This window comes from Sturnus vulgaris, chromosome 5 (assembly GCF_052056855.1).
Source record: "Sturnus vulgaris isolate bStuVul1 chromosome 5, bStuVul1.hap1, whole genome shotgun sequence".
NCBI lineage: Eukaryota > Metazoa > Chordata > Aves > Passeriformes > Sturnidae > Sturnus > Sturnus vulgaris.
In genome coordinates, this window is record NC_142247.1 from 13115495 (window position 1) to 13132430 (window position 16936).

The 16936-nt window shown below is 44.3% G+C and overlaps 1 protein-coding gene across 6 annotated transcripts in view; it reads right to left on the reverse strand.

The window, feature by feature from the left end:
• Positions 1–1252: 1252 nt before the first annotated feature.
• PRR5 (proline rich 5) overlaps positions 1253–16936 on the reverse strand; it is an 88492-nt gene continuing 72808 nt past the window's right edge. For all 6 annotated transcript variants that reach the window (XM_088164881.1, XM_014880263.2, XM_088164883.1 and 3 more), the window contains 2 exons: positions 5104–5242; positions 1253–2395 (listed from right to left, as the gene is read on the reverse strand). In XM_088164881.1, coding sequence (XP_088021007.1) covers positions 1845–2395; positions 5104–5242 — 690 coding nt within the window. In that variant the 3' untranslated portion in view covers positions 1253–1844. The remainder of the gene's footprint in view (positions 2396–5103; positions 5243–16936) is intronic.

The window sequence follows — 16936 nt, forward strand, 5'->3', positions numbered from 1 at the left end:
ACTGTGGGACTGTGAAGGCATTGCCATGGCTAGGGAGACACCAAATGGATGATCTGCAACTTAAATTTAGCTGCAATTCCAGAAGGATAGTCTGACAGCCTGCTTCCTAAGCCATTTCATTTACTGGACCTCAAAGATCCCCCCAGGCACTGGAATTGCTTCCTCTGAGGGTATATTGTGCCACACCTGCATTTCAGGCATTTGGTGTTAAGACCCTCCTCACTGATTCTGCCCCACATCCTGTGTTCCCTTGGCTGAAGTGGGAGACTTTTGAGTGTAGAAGCAATTATTTATCTAAGAGAAACTTTTAAGTAGACCTACCTTAAATGCCTACCTGTAGGGCAGGCTGTGCAGCTGAACTTGCCAAATATGGAGAAGCAAAACAGGCACCAAACCTCTGCCTCATTTCTGGGGGAGGCCCTCAGATGGCTTCTGAGCTTCTCAAATCTCTGCATTACAGGGAGCCTGCACATCTCTCCAGCACCCAAAATACTGAGCAAGGAAGCAGGGTGGTAGAAAAAGACTGACCTAACACACAGTGAGGCCAAAAGAAATGGAGTGTCAGAAGCACAGCTTTGAGTCTAGAAACATAATCAAAGCATGGGAAAAGAGTGTGGCAAATGCTGGGGTCAGCCATGCAAGTACAGAGCAAAGCTGGACAGTCCCTGAGCAAAGCACCAGGCACTGCCAGACCAAACCAAAGACCAGTGTCTGCTGAGCAGCTCAGGAGGTATCAACTGACTCGTTCCACCAAAGCACAGACACAAAACGGAGTGGCCTTCACTGCAAAACTCCCTGATCAAAACCGTATTGCACAGCAGGATTTCTCCTTCACCTTAGTATTACATGCAACAATCTTCTGCAAAACTACTGATCCAACTCACAGCACCATGTTACTGTGAGGGAGAATCAAAGAGCTGGGTGTGCTCAGGATAAGAAGAGCTGCAAGGCTCACAATGCCCAAAAACATAACTGACAGCAGATGCATAATGGTATTTCTATAAGAATATAAATATATAATGAGGATTTCCCCTGAGAGGCCATATTTTCATTTATTTAGGAAACAAGTAAGTTGAATTATGATGGAATCTGTCCATACAACAGATGCTTCAGGAGTTGACATATTTTTCAGAAGTGCCACATTGAGAGCTAATTAATACAGCCTTGAAAGCTGATTTCAAGACAACTCTCCCAGACACAAGTTACTGGCTGAGGAAACAGTGAAACAGAAAATGAGACACCAGGCATTGTGTGACATCAGGAAGAATATTTCTGTTTATTTGCCTTTCTTCAAGAACTCTAATTCACCATTAGGCAAAGGAGTGCATACAGGATGTACAAGAAAGAGATTAAAAGAAACGTCTTTATTACTGTATTCAGTGGCATGAAAGCCCACAGCGTTTTGTATTTGTTTGTTTGTTTTTAAAAGGATATGTTTCTACTCTGGCTGAGGTGTTACAGCTCAGAAAACAACCCATCATCTGCAGGAAATCTCTTTAGAAAATCAGAAGTGAGCACAGCTATTTGCTGAGCTGGTTTCCTGAACAAACACTGCCAGCTGCACTAATAGTATCTTACCAGACACTTGTGAGTTTGTGAACCCCAAACTTTATAAAAAAATAGGAAATCCATCTGCAAGGTGACAGGGATGGGGAAAAGTGGTTGGAGTTGCTTCCCCCTCAGCAGATTCCCACCTGATATAAACTTGTATTTGTTCAGTACAGCTACGATGACCTGGCCAAGGCTCTGCCCAGGCATAGACAGCTTGCCCATAGTCCAACTCACTTCCTTAGTAACTTTCATATATAATATTAAACCCCACAGTTTGTCTCCTGTAATATCCTTCACACAATGCTCTGTCTGTTCACATCCACATTGTATGCTGATGAATTGGAACAGCCTCGGCCAAAATCAATGAAAATGCCTTCAGAATCAGAGTCGATCGACTCCAAAATCTGATCCACTATGTTCTCAGGGCTGGAAGAGGGAACCGGAAGTAAGGAAGTGTCTCTGTCCAGCTCAAAAGACCTGTGTGGGTCACCAATTGAGTGGAAGAGTCCTTTCTGTTGCTCAGCTGTGCTGAGCTTGCTGGAGCACTGCACTGACCCAGTGCTGGGCCTCTCCTGGTCTCCTGGCAGTGAGCTTTTCATGGCTGTCACGGAGCTCTTGGAACCGTTGTCCATGATGGTGGTGAGGTTGGAGTAGCCCTGGAGCTCCAGGCAGGAGGTCATTTCTGACACGGAGTGCCTTCGGATGCCGGTTCCGTTGGCAGCTATGCTCTCCGTTTCGTACTCGGCCACGGGTGTCAGCAGGGGATTGTTGTAGCTCTTGGACCGCACCACGGGGTTCTTGGCAAGGACGTCACCCGACTTGGAACGTCTGAAGAAACGCTTCTCTGCAAACAAACACCCAGAGTAATATCTGCAAAGCCTCCTATTATGCTACTAATAATTATGAGTGTTCAAAAGAAATGTGAAGTCCTGAATATTCATAAGCTTTTCTTGAATGAAACTTTTCTAGAAGAAGACATTTTGCTGGTTTTGTAGATTCACAGGCTTCAGATTTTCTAGATTTCTTTAGCATACTGAAGACCCCAAATCTATCTTTACAAATAATAACTGAAATTCCCTTATATTCACACAACTTCACCAGCTGAAATAAAACAGTAAATACAGTGGGAGATGTGATACACAGTTGTAAATACTTCCCTTAGACAAGAAGAGAAAATGCAATTCTGTTCTTTTCAGGCTATAAAAGTAATTACTCATTTCTAGTAGCTGAAATTCAACTTTTCCACCCATCCTGGGAAAATAAAGTCTCTTCAAATTTGGAGCATGAGGATTAAGACAGGCAGTTTTTCTACTAATTTCGGAAAAACTTTCAAAGCATTGTTCAGAGACCACACAGGTGAGAACAACACCAAGAGTGTTTGAAAATGTTGACTAGAGGGCAGTGCCCACAGAAACCTCTTTTTGGGGGAGCAAATCTGCACTCAATCCAGCAGTGATTGCCTGAATGCTGGTAACCAAGTGGGATTTTCCCAAAAAATAAGCAGCAGATGGCAGCAAGTGAGCACAGAGCTCCCTCTCTGGCAGTGGTTTAGTGCTGGAGTGCCCTGGCAGTGTGAGTAAAATGACCACCATGAGCAAAACGATCACCACTCAAACTCTATGCAGGTCTCAGTGCTCAGATTCACTCACACTATTGGAGTGGTGTGAATAATAGGTCTCACTTTTGAAGCTTTCTTTCTGCTGCCCTCACTTTGCCATCCCATGAAATAAGCACAACTGGAACAGGGATCAAATTATCCCCTGGAAGTTAACCACAGCCACTGCAAATGAACTGTCTGCTTTAAATCAGGGTGCTGGTCTATGTTTCCTGCAAACTCTGTAAACTCCTTTACGTATTCCAATCTCTTAAAATTATGCTATTGTGTAATTATGTTGCTTACCTGGACACAAATTCCAATCATATGATGTACTACTAAAAAAGCCAATTTCTGTATTTAAGATTGTATTTTGCAGCTGTGTCTGCCTCAGCAGTGAAATCACCTGATCCAAGTTAATTTTTGGACTTTTTCTTTGTTAGGCGTTTGAGCTGGCAAACAGAAAAGGTTCCTGGGGCTATGAACTCTGGTCACAACATGCTAGCAAAATAGTTGAAGAGAATTAGATGCATTAGTTTAAAAGAAACAGCCACTTATAGAGTCAGCTCACTTGGATCCAGGTTCAGTGATTACAGTGAGACCCATTTCAGGAATACTGCTGCATCTACAACCCAGACCACCAAAACCTTCCTGCCTTCTGCAGTCATGTAATAAGACATTTATTTACTAACAATTCGTTTCACTGGTGTTTTATTCTCTTTGAGTGAATTTTTTCTATCTTGACATACAATAGCTTGTATGTCAAGCTATTGACATAAATGGAAAATGTCAATTTGGGGCTCCATTTAAATGTTTCTGGCCTTTTAATGGCAAGCAATGAATACAAAGTAGTAATCTTGAGCCATTTTCCATAAATAACCAGCCTCTTTTAATTCACATAAAACTCATTTGTTTCTTAAACACCTGCTGCAACACAACCATTTTGCCATTCAGCTTCAAGGGAGAATCAACTACTTTATTTACTATTTCTGATAAGAAAACAGATTGAATTCACTGCAGAGAAAATGTGCAGTTGAACTTATTTTCCCTTCTGTCTGCTCTGTTCAATCAAGCCATCCCAGTATTTACAATAAAATACTCAGTTACTACCACATTTCCTTTTTCATTTATGATGGTAGTATCCCCCTTGTATTTTCAACAGATTGCATTGCTATGTAGGATATTCCATCTTTATCCTGGCTAAATCTTGCCATCATAAAAGTCACTGAAGGCTTCACAGCTCCAAGAATCAGAAATTAAGCTGAAGGGAACTCAAGCTGCCACCAGGCAAACCCACATTTCCCCCTTGCTCCTTATGGATATGATGGGTAAAAAATGTCTCAGCAGTGAAGATTCAATAACCTCCAGAGGAAATTCATGTGAAATGAGAGATTTTTCCATCCTGTAATATGAACTCTCCTTGCTATATGAGACTGTATTTCTTATCTCCATTGGGCTGGAGAACAGCTTATTATCTTCTACTCTGCAGAAAGCTTTTACATGCTTGAGGGGCTTATGTGCTAGTCTTCTCTAAGACAAATTCCTACTCTCTTCCCTAATGTTAACAACCTTGCACGATCTTTGTGTACTAATGAACACTAATGAAAATGAACTACTGAGTACTTTAGAAGTGGCCTCTTGCTTCTTCCTCTCACTGTCCATAAAGCATCCTATATTAAAGCTCTCTTGTTAAAAGGCAGAATGGAAATGCTAAACACACTCTGGATTCATTTTACTGATTTTTATTACTGAGCATTCTTATGATGATCTGTTTTCATCTTTTGCCATTGCAAGTTTCATTGTGACTCTGCACCTTGCAAAGAGCATGGTCTTAGAAAAGAAGCCTGATGTACTCATTTAGGCATGGGCAGCCACCTCTTGTGCAGGCCCTGGCCCTGCATGGAGCAAGGCTTTGGGAAGTCCTGTGTGCTGTGCCAAAGAGTCTGTGTTGTTCTTACCCAAAATACAGGCAGAGTGCGTGAAGGGTCCGTCACTGGAGTACAGACCGTACGTGCCCAAGTAAGGAGAAACAACTTTCTGGATCAGGGATTCCAGTTTCAAATAATCTTCAGTCACACCTTTCGACTCATGAACCCCCTGAAAAAGAGGAAATACCCAAGATGAGCACTGCCCCCTCCATTCACAAGCTCTCCTGGCTCACCAGGGCAACCAGAGAAGAACAAGCATTTTCACTGAGTGAAAGCAAAGGTGCCCTGCAATATGATCCTGGTTTGCTGGTACAGCTGATTCCTCTTCTGTAAAGCCAAGAGATGTGAATCAGACCAGAGCTACTTCCAGGACATTTAAACCCAGGAAAGTACATTCTACTTAGTGCACAGCACTCAGGGAAGGATAGAGGACATGATTTGTGAAGAGGAATTTAAAACATCCCTGGACTTTTTGCTATTGAAATCTTACAGTGACTTCCTGAATGATAGCATCTGATACCACATGGTGTCACTGCCATCTTGGCAATACTGACAGCATTAAGAAAAAGGTGAAACTGAGACCCTCAGAAATATTTCTTCCAGGATATTTTCAGCAACCAATATTTACAGTAAAGAAGTTTGTTCTCTTTCCTCATCCCTCCTTGGCACTTATAATTTTCCAGGCAAAAGTCACATTATAATTAGCATGGTAAGAGTCATTCACAGGCAAAATGTTTAGCCTTTAGCTGTTAACTCTGCACTTCCACCCACAAGCACACTTGTTGGGCTGCAGAGGTGACAGAAAAACCTTGCAGAGTTGTATCCTCCCTTCAGTTTACAGCAGCAGAGTGTCTGCTCCTGTGTTGTCTGAGCAGAGCCCGGTACACTCATAAGTAGGATACCTCTTGCAATATAGAGCAAATTCACATTTTCCACGTGCTCAACACATCATGTTGCAGAATTAAGATCCTAAATGCCTACTCAGCAAGAAATTTAGGAGATTTCATTATGTGTTCCTGAGTTATTGTAAAAAAAACCTCATTGGGATGAAAGCCTCCAGAGGGCAATATAAAGATCAGATGAGTAAAACTGCAACACTTCCTTCAGCATATGAAAGGATCCTGACGTTCAGGATGTGTTCACAGCTCACCAACCAGAGTCTAGGGTGATTTCTGAATGACTGATCCATGCACCCAGTTGCTGTGCTGCCTCAGTGCTGCTTCGTCACTTGATAAAAATTTATGAATGGAAAATGAATAATGGCCAACAGAGAATTCAAATTTGGCCAGAATTGGAATTTAGACAGAATCTGAATTCCAGCTCAGCAGTTTTTAAATAACAAATAACAATCTTTGGTGATGTGCTATGTCCTGAAAAACTTTGGGACAGCCACAAATACAAATTTGAACACAAAGGCATATCCAGCGGATCTGAAAGCTTGCAAACATCAAAGGAACAGCAGAATGAGCCTACAGCTACACTGCCAGACAAAAATAACATTGGAATAATTCAGAAGACTTAATGAAGGTGCACATACTATTTCCAAATCATTACTGGCCTATTGAGATCTGTTCCAGGGTTTCTTGCTGGGATTTAGTGAAGCCCTCAGAAAGGCAACATGCCTGCTACCTTACTACATATTCACAATCCCATCATGATCACTTCAAGCAAAGGCCAGGGCTTAAGATATCCTGCATCAGGCTCTGACACTAAATACCTCTGGAACTGGTCTATTAAACATATGTGAGTGGCAGAAGCCAATGATATTTAGCATTGCTCATGCCCAAGCTTTGCTGTAGAGCTTTATTTACTTTTGTACTATTTTAGTATTTTTTATACTTGTGAAAGACAAGCAGCTAAATATCAGCTGTGGAGAAAAAAAAAAAAAAAAAGAACCCAGTAGCGTTCCACTGTGGGGAACTGCAAGTTCTTTTAAAAAGAGATGGTCTGGAACGAAATTAAGTCAACCGAAACTGTTGCAGTTGTTGGAACCAGGCACACGACTGAACACACCAAAGTCAATGAGACAACAGCCCACGTTTATTAATGAGAGCCCCCTTTTATAGGGCTGCAAACTTCCCGTGCTTACACACTGATTGGTTGGGGTCTTAGCACTGCCCAGCTCACTGACCATGATGTCTGCATTCTTGGTTGAATGGAATTGGCTGGGGTCCCCTGTTTGGGTTTGAATCCGACCTATCATTGCCTCACCCTGACTCGTTATTTCAATTCTCTGGGGAGCTACACTGGTCGAGCTGGGGTCTGTTAGGGCCAATCCATCTGTACAACTTAGAGAGCAGCTGCACCTTGTATCCGAGAACTGTTTATTGGTAACCAAAAACAACAACAACAACAAAAAGAAGTTGCCCTACTGAAGAGGGCTAGAAAAGACAGAGGAGAAGGAAGGAAAATGCAGAAGGAATGGGAGGAGAGAAAGAGGGAGAGGGGAGACAGGGAAAGCGGGCATTACCAGCAGCAGGATGCGAGTGCTGTTGGTGTCCCTGTGATGGGCATGTGCCACACTGCCTGGGGACAGGGAGGATGTGCCACAACTGAGGACAGGGATGTGTCACACTCTGCCTGGGGACAGGGAGGATGTGCCCCACGCTGCCTGGGGACAGGGATGTGCCACACCTGGGGACAGGGATGATGTGCCACATGCGGCCTGCTGGGGAGCCTGGCAGCTCTGGGAGAGGCACGGTCCCACAGGCACGGCTCCTGTGGCCGCACACCAGGGCAGGAGCTGCAGGGCCCCGGGCAGGGTCACGGCTGGGATCACGGCTGGGATCATGGCTGGGGCTGGATCCGAGGCAGGCGGGCTTGGACACAGGTGGCTCAGGCAGGGACAAAGAGGCAGGGTGGCAGTCAGGGACACGGGGAGGCAGGACAGGCAGGAACTGGGACGGGCGAGCGGACAGGGCAGGACACAGGCCACACACGAGGCTCAGGGGCCAGCTGGTGTCCTGCCAAGCACCCAGAGGGAGAGAAGGCGAGAATGTGAGAGTGAGCAAGTGTCAGCAGGGGCAGGAGAGCCAAAAGGCAGGCTGGGCCAGGGAAAAAAGGACAAAAGGCAGACTAGGGCCAGGCGAAGAAGCCCCCAGCAGGCTGGAGCCAAAGCAAAAACACAAAACCCGAAAGGCCCCCAGACTCAAAAAGCCCCAACTCAAAAATCCCCAGCGACACCAAGCCCCAAGAAGGGAAGTCTGAAAAAGCCCCCAGAGCTTGTGATGCAGTGATTTTTATACCCCTGGCCCCTCCCCAAGTCTGCCTGCTGGCAGGAGACCATTGGCCCAGTCCAACCTTGCACTGCAGCCCATGGATGGAGACCTTTTGCCATGGGACCGAAGAAGCCTCTCTGGGGGGTACAGTGACTCCTGCTGTCCCATGTAAGCTGTGAAATGGTGGCCAGGCAAAGTCTGCCCAGAAACAAGGCCTTCTCCCATCTTCTTCTAGTTGTCTCCTGATGTGGCACCTGTGCAACCCCTCGCCCACATGCCTCTGACAATCAGTGTTGAGACAAACTGAAACTAAATTGGCTCCTCACAAACCTCAGTAACTCACTAGTGCCATGCTGCCCATGAAACTCCTCCTACCACCAGCAGAACTGTATGAGTAACAGAAGTGTCCTTGCCCAGTGGCACCTCAACAGTGTCTGATTTCCTACCAGCCTTCAGGTCTGAAGAGTTCTATTGATTGTGAATTTTATGTTCTGATGAACTCCTCAAAAGCCAGAGCTATATTCTGCATGGACTGCTGTTCTTGCAGGGATGCCCTTGCTGGAAGGAGACTTCCAGCAGCTCTGCTGGGCTGGGATAGGCTCCTGTGGTAAGCTGAGAGGATGGAGACTCGACCCCCAAGCTACAGCTGCTGGGATAACTCTCCATCCTGGGGCTGGGGAGCTGTGCAGGGCACAGACTCACCTCATCCCCACACCTCTGCTGTCCTGCAGCCAGCTTCTTCTTCAGTCTTGCCCTCAACCTTCATTTCTGCTCTCTCAAAGCAGTGTTAATCTCCACCTCTTTTTCATTTCAGCGTATTTTAGTTGCCACCCTTGAAGTGAAGAGGCCATTGAATTCTACCATCACATTGTAAACCACTCAGTATTGACACAGCCTGCTATTAGTTTTAATCCTTAGCTCTGCATTCCAAGGGATTCTTTTAAAAACATGCTGAAAACTTGTAAAATATGTAGTGTTCTCTGGAGCCAATGCTGACTTCTGCTCTGTGCCTTGGCACAAACATGCTCTATCACCTATGACATCCTTCCTGCACTGACCATTGTTCAAAGCTTTCCTGCAGGGGCCCGATGAAGCAATCCCCTTAAACCTTTTACTTGCTGTGGAGCTTCTGTCAGAGCAGGAGCATAACAAGGTGCAGATCCTGTCCTCATCCTGTTTGACCCTGCAAAACAGTGGCTTTCCTGCATTCCTTTCTGCTGTGCTACTCAATGACAAGCATCCTCTGGGCCTCTATTTTACCTAATACAAGTACATCCCAAAGTTCAGCAAGGACAGTTTTAGCTTTCCCAGTCTAAACTTTCCATATGATCTAATGACACTGTCACTTATCTGTGAATCACCCCAGCCTAGGTAGCCTAGAGAAGTGTCTGCAGGCTCAGAGCAAGCTCTAGGAGCCTGGAAGAAGCTTGTTTTGATTTAGATGCCAGGCCCAAAGATGCATTTAAACTCCTGTCTCCCCACCAGTGGTTCCTAATCCATACCCTGTGCCACATGTGCAATGACCTGTTTGTGTAACACTTCTGATAGAAGTTTAGGAATGGAGGAAAGTACAGTTACTATAAATATTTCATATAACTGCATGTGAAGATAGATAAATAGGTAAGTATGTATAGGCACCTACCTACATCAGTATCTATATGAAGTCCTTGTTAGACCCTTCCCCAAATTTGTAAGTAATTTGTGCTTATAAAGCAAACAAAATGAGCTTTAGATTTAAGCCAACTTGGATGGTTATTTGTGTCACAACAGCCTCTGAAAAAGTGATGACAGGACTTAAAAGTCACCAATAAAATAATAATACTAACAATAACAATAATAATAACAACAATAATAATAATTCCCTGTTATTTTGGCAGCTTATGCTTCTTACTGTACTTACTGCTCAATGCCTTACTAGTTCAGTATGTCACTATGAAGCAATAAAGCAAAAAGTCATAAGGCTGGCTGCTTAGCTTACAAGAAGCTCTGGCACAATTTGGAGCATTATCAGTAAAATAGAGATTCTACCCATATCTTTAATGCAATATTTGCTCTGCAGACCTACCAAAACTTACTTGAAAAGATAACTGTGACCTTTCATGAACCCCATCTCATTTTAGTAGGAGAGTTTCATGCATTTCTGTGAGTGTGAGATGTATCTATTAAATTCCTTTCAAAGGCCTTGCCTGACCTATTTATTTCACAACTGAGGGCCAAAATAGCTCAATATCAAATATCTGGAAGCACCTTAGTACTTTTGGAAGAGTGGAACTGCTGGATCAAATCCTCACATTGGTCACACTGTTTCAAGATGCAACCAGAGTCAGCTCATTATGTCTCCATTTGGAAAGGATTATAATGTAATATTATAACAAGAGTCTGCCCTGCTCTCAAGGTATGGGGATAATGGGGATTTGAGTCCAGAATACGTAACTACTGTTGCAAACGGAAAACATCTATCAAGAACAAAGACAGGTATTACTGCATTAAATATGGCACCCAAGTCCTAAACTTCATTAACCTTAGTTAAATGGTTTTGAAACCAAAAGAATTCTATAGTAGTCCCAATGCATTAAAAGGGCCCTATGCATGACTGGTTTTGATATATAAATATGCAAGCACTCCCAGAAGGGCCACATCCTTAAAGACTCCAGGTTATTTACATATCTACTCTATGAAGGCACTGCCCCATCTGCTGAACCAGCCACATGCATGGGCCCCACTGCTACACTTGAGTGTGGCACTGGAATAAACCTTTCTTGTATTTAGGAACAAAACCCCAGAAGTCAAATGCACAACCATTCCAGCAAGTATGGATGCACCAAAATGCTCAGCTTTCTATCCCTGTTAATTCTGTAAGCTAACCACGATACTGAGCTTTTGTAGGGCACAAAGGCTTCTTGTGAAAGCATAAAGGAAGGAATAAATGAGTAAACAGGTATGTTCAGAAGAATAGATGAGGGATTTATACATAAGCACACAAGGTCACACCCTCGTTCTTCAATATGTACAATTACTGAGTCAGAGAATGGTTTGGGTTGGAAGGGACCTTAAAGCTTATCCCATACCCATAACCTTCCACTAGACCAGGTTGTTACAAACCCCATCCAACCTGGCCTTGGACAATTCCAGGGGTAGAGCAGCCACAGTTTCTTTGGGCAACCTGGGCCAGGGCCTCACCACTGCCACAGGGAAGAATTTCTTCTGTATATAGGATTTCTTTAAGCTTTAAAGTCCTAAAGTGGAGGCCACCTCAGGCAAGCTTTCAAGGATGTAAAGAGTTGTTCTCAAAGATAATCTTAAAAGATGTTCAGTGTTCATTACTTTAACCTTTTATATGCTCTTCACTAAATATGGAGTGCTTTGAAGATTTTAAAATTAACATAAATTTTAACAAAAAAACCTGCTAAGCCATTATTAATATTGTATCTAGGCACAGGCTACCTGACTTGTAAAGCTGCCAAAAACAAAAACTCTATTTTGATAACATTTGCCACAGTTTTTCTTTAAATAAATACATTTGTAAAAATCATCAAATGACCTTGCTTTATTTTACCACAACAACGAAATAAGCACAATCACAAGTCTGTATTTCTGTTTCCTATTACATTAATTTTTCCCCTCCTATTTTTCTCTCAAAGCAGGCAAGTAATCCTGCCATCACTCCAACTGGTGCAGGATACAAACCTGCCTGCAGCCTCTGTGCCTCTGCAACTAGGTCGTCATTGCTGCACCCAGGGTCTTTATTCACCATTGTAACAGAAATACTTTGATTTTTTTTGTTTTAAAAAAGACACCTAACATTTTACCAGATAGCATCAGCACTTCCAAGTAACTGTAAACCAGGCTGCCCAAGCCCAGCCCACTGGGAAGGTGCTCTATGAGTCGAAAAGGAATCCAGAAATTAATCACTTGCCTTACGCCATTTCTCACCTACTCTTGGCTACTTCCTTTCCTCAGGCTCTGGTAAGAAACCCAGACATGAAGCAATCCCCAAAGACAATGACAGCCATGAAAAACAATTTAGGCTGCTGTTAGTTCAGCACATATCATTAGACAGCCTGACTAAATTAGGATACAGAATTTTAGGCTTCCCACACTTTTGTGAGCAGAGGTAGGGTGTGTTATGTTCCTGTCTCGTGGAAACCTGGCACACGGCAGAATGGGAGTTGAGTTTGTGCATCCTATGCTGCTTATTCCTCTCTCTTCTTCCCCTAAAAACTGGATGTGAAGCTGCAGACCTCCTTTTTACCTGTATTAGGGAGCAAAGAGGTGGCAAATCCCCACCATTAATAGCCTGCACAGACAGACCAGTAATGAAATACAGCTGTATTGGGTTTGCATGGCAAAGCTTTGGTACCAGGGTGGGGGGTACAGGGGTGGCTTCTGCGAGAAGCTGCTGGAAGCTTCCTCCATCTCTGGCAGAACCAATCCCTGGCAGCTCCAAAGACTGATGTGCTTCAGGACAAGGATGGGACAATTAGAAATGGCGGTAACGCCTCTGTGATAACATGTATCAGAAAAAAGGAAAGAAGAAGATTTTGCACAATTGTAATTGCAGGCAGAGAAGAGCAGGGTGAGAATATGTGAGAGGAACAACTCTGCAGACACCAAGGTCAGTGAAGAAGGAGGGGGAGGAGATGTTCCAGGCACTGGAGCTGGGATTCCTCTGCAGCCCGTGGTGCAGACCATGGTGAGGCAGCTGTGCCCTGCAGCCCATGGAGATCCATGGGGGATGCAGAAATCCACCTGCAGCCTGTGGAGACCCGTGCCAGAGCAGGGGGATGCCTGAGAGGAGACTGTGGAAGGAGGAGCCCACACTGGAGCAGGTCTCCCTGAAAGACTGTACCCATGGCAGGGTGACCCACGCTGCAGCAGTTTGATGGGAGTGCTGCCTGTGGGATGGACTCACACTGCAGCAGTTGGAAGGGGACTTTCACCCACAGGAGGGGCTCTACACTGCAGCAGTTTGCAGGGATCTGTTGCCTGCGAGATGGACTCAGGTTGGAGAAGTTCATGGAGAACTGTCTCCCATGGGAGGGACCCCAGGGTGCAGCAGGGCAACGACTCCTTTCCCTGAGTAGCAGGAGAAACAGTGGGTGATGAACTGACCATAGTCCCCATTTCCTGTCTCCTTGTGCCACCGGGGTAGGAGGTAGAGCTGAGAAGGAAGGGGGTGAGAGGAAGGTGTTTTTAAGGTTTTATGTTATTTCTCATTATCTTACTCTAATTTTGTTAGCCATAAATTCAATTAATATCTCTAATTAGACTCTCTTTTGCCTGTGACAGTATTTGATGAGTGATCTCTCCTGGTCCTTATCTCAAGCCTTTTATATATTTTCTCTCCACTGTCCAGCTGTTGAGGTGAGTGATAAGAGAGGCCTCGGTGGGTGTCTGGCATCCAACCCACTACACGGAAGCCTGCTCCTGGATCATGGAGCAGCTTGTGCCCCACTGCCCTGGGAATTACAGCCTGTTCACAAGTATTTGCTAGCACAGCCCTATGAAGAACAAAGATGAAATTTTCTTTTCAAGTATTTCTAGTGGCCACCAGCAGAAGAATGATACATTCACCACCCCATCCAACTGCCTTGAAATCTTAGTGATGAACGGGTTACACTGATGGAAAAAATGATTTAGCCTAAAAATCCTGCAGTGCACCAGACCAGAGAACTAAGCACAGAACTCACAACAGCTGGAGACAAAAGAGCTACAGCTAAAGCTATCACATGCTCTGGCCATCAGGCACACCTCAAAGGGATGTCTCATGTATGGCAAAAGACCAGAAACAAGCTTGGTTGGTGGCTGTTCTTGCTACCCAGCTGCTTTTCATTGATGTGTGACTTACGTAATTCCACTTCAGAGCCTTAGCTGGATCCCCATCTGGCCATCACTCTCTCATGCCTGATTCCTTCCCTTTTAACCCTTTGCTTCATCCCTTTGGCATCTGCTGTTTCATATTACCCCACATCCATCCCAAGCTCCTCTTTCAGTCCGTGGCATGGGGAAGGCCCCTGTCAGCTGCTGAGCTCCTCTGCTACATAAGCCTCTCTGCATTCACCCTTACCACAGGCTGCTTCAGTTCTGGCTGGACAGCTGCACATACATTGCCTCAAGTAACTACTCACTCATCTGTGTATGAAAATCATCATAAATAACTACTAAACACCCAACCTGCTTGTAATTGATCCACAGTAACTCAGTGTTTCACTGAGTACCTATAAAAGGTCACAGGTTCTGTGTTTTCCAGTTCTGACTAATAGTACCCACCACCTGTAACGCCTAGAAATGAATGGCAATTGCTTTTCACTTCCCTCTTTAGCACAGACTATAAAAGACCATTTATCTAATAAATTATACATTGAGAAGTACCTCTAGTGTCTAAAGGTACCCTAAAAACTGGATGCAATGGAGAAACTATATGCCCACCTGAAACTTGTGGATGTGCTAAATCAATGACTGGTCATTGATTAAAGGCTGGAGCACTCACCTTGAGCTTTAACACTTCAGCTGATCAGCATGTGTACATGAGTAAGTATTGGTGCAAAGGATTGTCTTCTGCTTCAACTGACAAAATGCTGGATAGCTTTTAAATGAAAAATAAAAAAGAATAAAATAAAACATAAATAAAATCTGTGCTCCTCCAGAACCAGGGGAACAAACAAACCAGACTTTCTGCACCCAAGCCCCAGGCCCTGCCAGTAACAGACACAGCACTAAGGGATGCACAGCATGTCTTGGTGCTTAGGTTACCAACTTCTGAACTCAGGAAAGAAAGGAGAAAAAGGCAAACTTCTGTATTATTTAACAAAGAAATTTCAGCAATGATCACTCTTAGTCACTTAATGGAACAGAAGAGCAAAGTCCTCTGCCCACAGATAAGAAGTGACTGTATGGCTCAGCTCATGGCCACAAACACACTCTGGACCTCAGTCTGCTCGAGCATCCTCTATATGGGGGCACCAGGGGCACCCTTGATGGCCGGACTCACACATTTTTGTCCACCAACTCCTTTTTGTCTGACTCACACCTTTTTGTCTGATCTGATCCTATATGAAAGGAAACACTGCCAGAAACATTTATACGGTCAGTTCTGAAAGCAAAATGAGGTCCTGGCTTCATGTACTGCCCTGTCTTAACCACACAGGTAAACAGCTAAGAAATGTAACTATTTTCTGCTTAAAAGCAGCAGATTCAATGGAGAAAAGGAAAACTCAGTATGACAGAAAGAAACACAGGCAATGGTGATAATCTGACACATACTGGGTAAGAATCGTTGCCCAACCACTCCCAGAGAAAACTGAAATTAAAAGTCACAAGGCAGACAGAATATTATCTGTTGTGAAAGCACATTATTCAGCCACCACTGCTGGTGGAGAATTGATAAGGGTGTGCAGACTGTACTGCACACCCTGGTGACCACATAAACAGCAAGATGTGCTGTTTGGCATAGTCAAAGGGAGAGCAGCAGCCTTGCTTGTGACGCATTTGGAAACCAGTGCCCTTACAGGTCAGGACTACTTGTTATCCCACTTTCACTGCATCACAGCCTCCTGGAACTTGAGTAATACAGACCAGCCCTGCCTCAAGGCAGGCAAGAAATCACCATGGGGAGGAGCTGGAGACAAATGGGACACTAGTCCTTGCCACATGCATCACCAATGGCACACCATATGCTCCCAGTTACACTGTGGGTCACATTCTGGATAGAGATCTGCAGTCCTCCATCTTCCTTAGAAGAGACAGATACACGTACTTTACAGCCAATCATCCAATTCACACTTATCTTCCAGACAAAACCACAGACTACTCACAGACAAACCTATAGCAGTGAAGTTACATTATGGTTTACTTGCTTGAGAAGAGGCCTCAGGAGTTGTTGCCAGATATGTACAACTTTTGTTTGCTCTACAGCACTGTTTCATTCTCTAAATCCATCTAGCATACGCTCTGGAGGAGACCACAGTGGTTCTTGGAGCAGCAAGTGTTGCCCAACAGCTGAAGCCTTCCTCTAGTGCACAGCTGTTCAGCAACTGCTGCTCTTACTGCACCACACAGCATCGTCCTGGCAGTCTCCTGTTCACATGCCCTCCATCTTCAGTGGCCATGCCCAGCAAGGAAAAACTCAAAGATCTCGTTCTTATACCCACTGCAGGAACTCACAAGTAGGAAGACATATGGGGCTCTCTCACCTCCAATGCCCACCCTGTTCCCAGGATATCAGTCCTGCAGAGCAAATCCTGCAGTATTATACAAATTTATACAGCAGTACGGTACAACATTTGTGTAGCAACATCTGGCCTCCATTTACACATGCAGTCAATGCAAACTGGTGAGTAAACCCATGAAAGTATTAGATGTGATAATGGATTCTTCTCAGCTTTTGCTAACTTGACACCAAGGGTAATGCAATGCATAGAATCAGCTATGCAGTTTCAGACCTAAAAGTTAACTAAATGCAAGATTTTCTTGCTAACAGTGGTAAAAGGAGAAATGCACAGGCAAAGAAAGGAAATAGGGCATGCTCAATGCAGGCTTTCTTGGAAAATATGCTGGTGTTTCTAGCAAACAAGGATGTAAAAACTTGCTGCATGGGACTTTGCAGTAGCCCTTAAGCATAAACAATCTGTGCCAGAAATTATTTA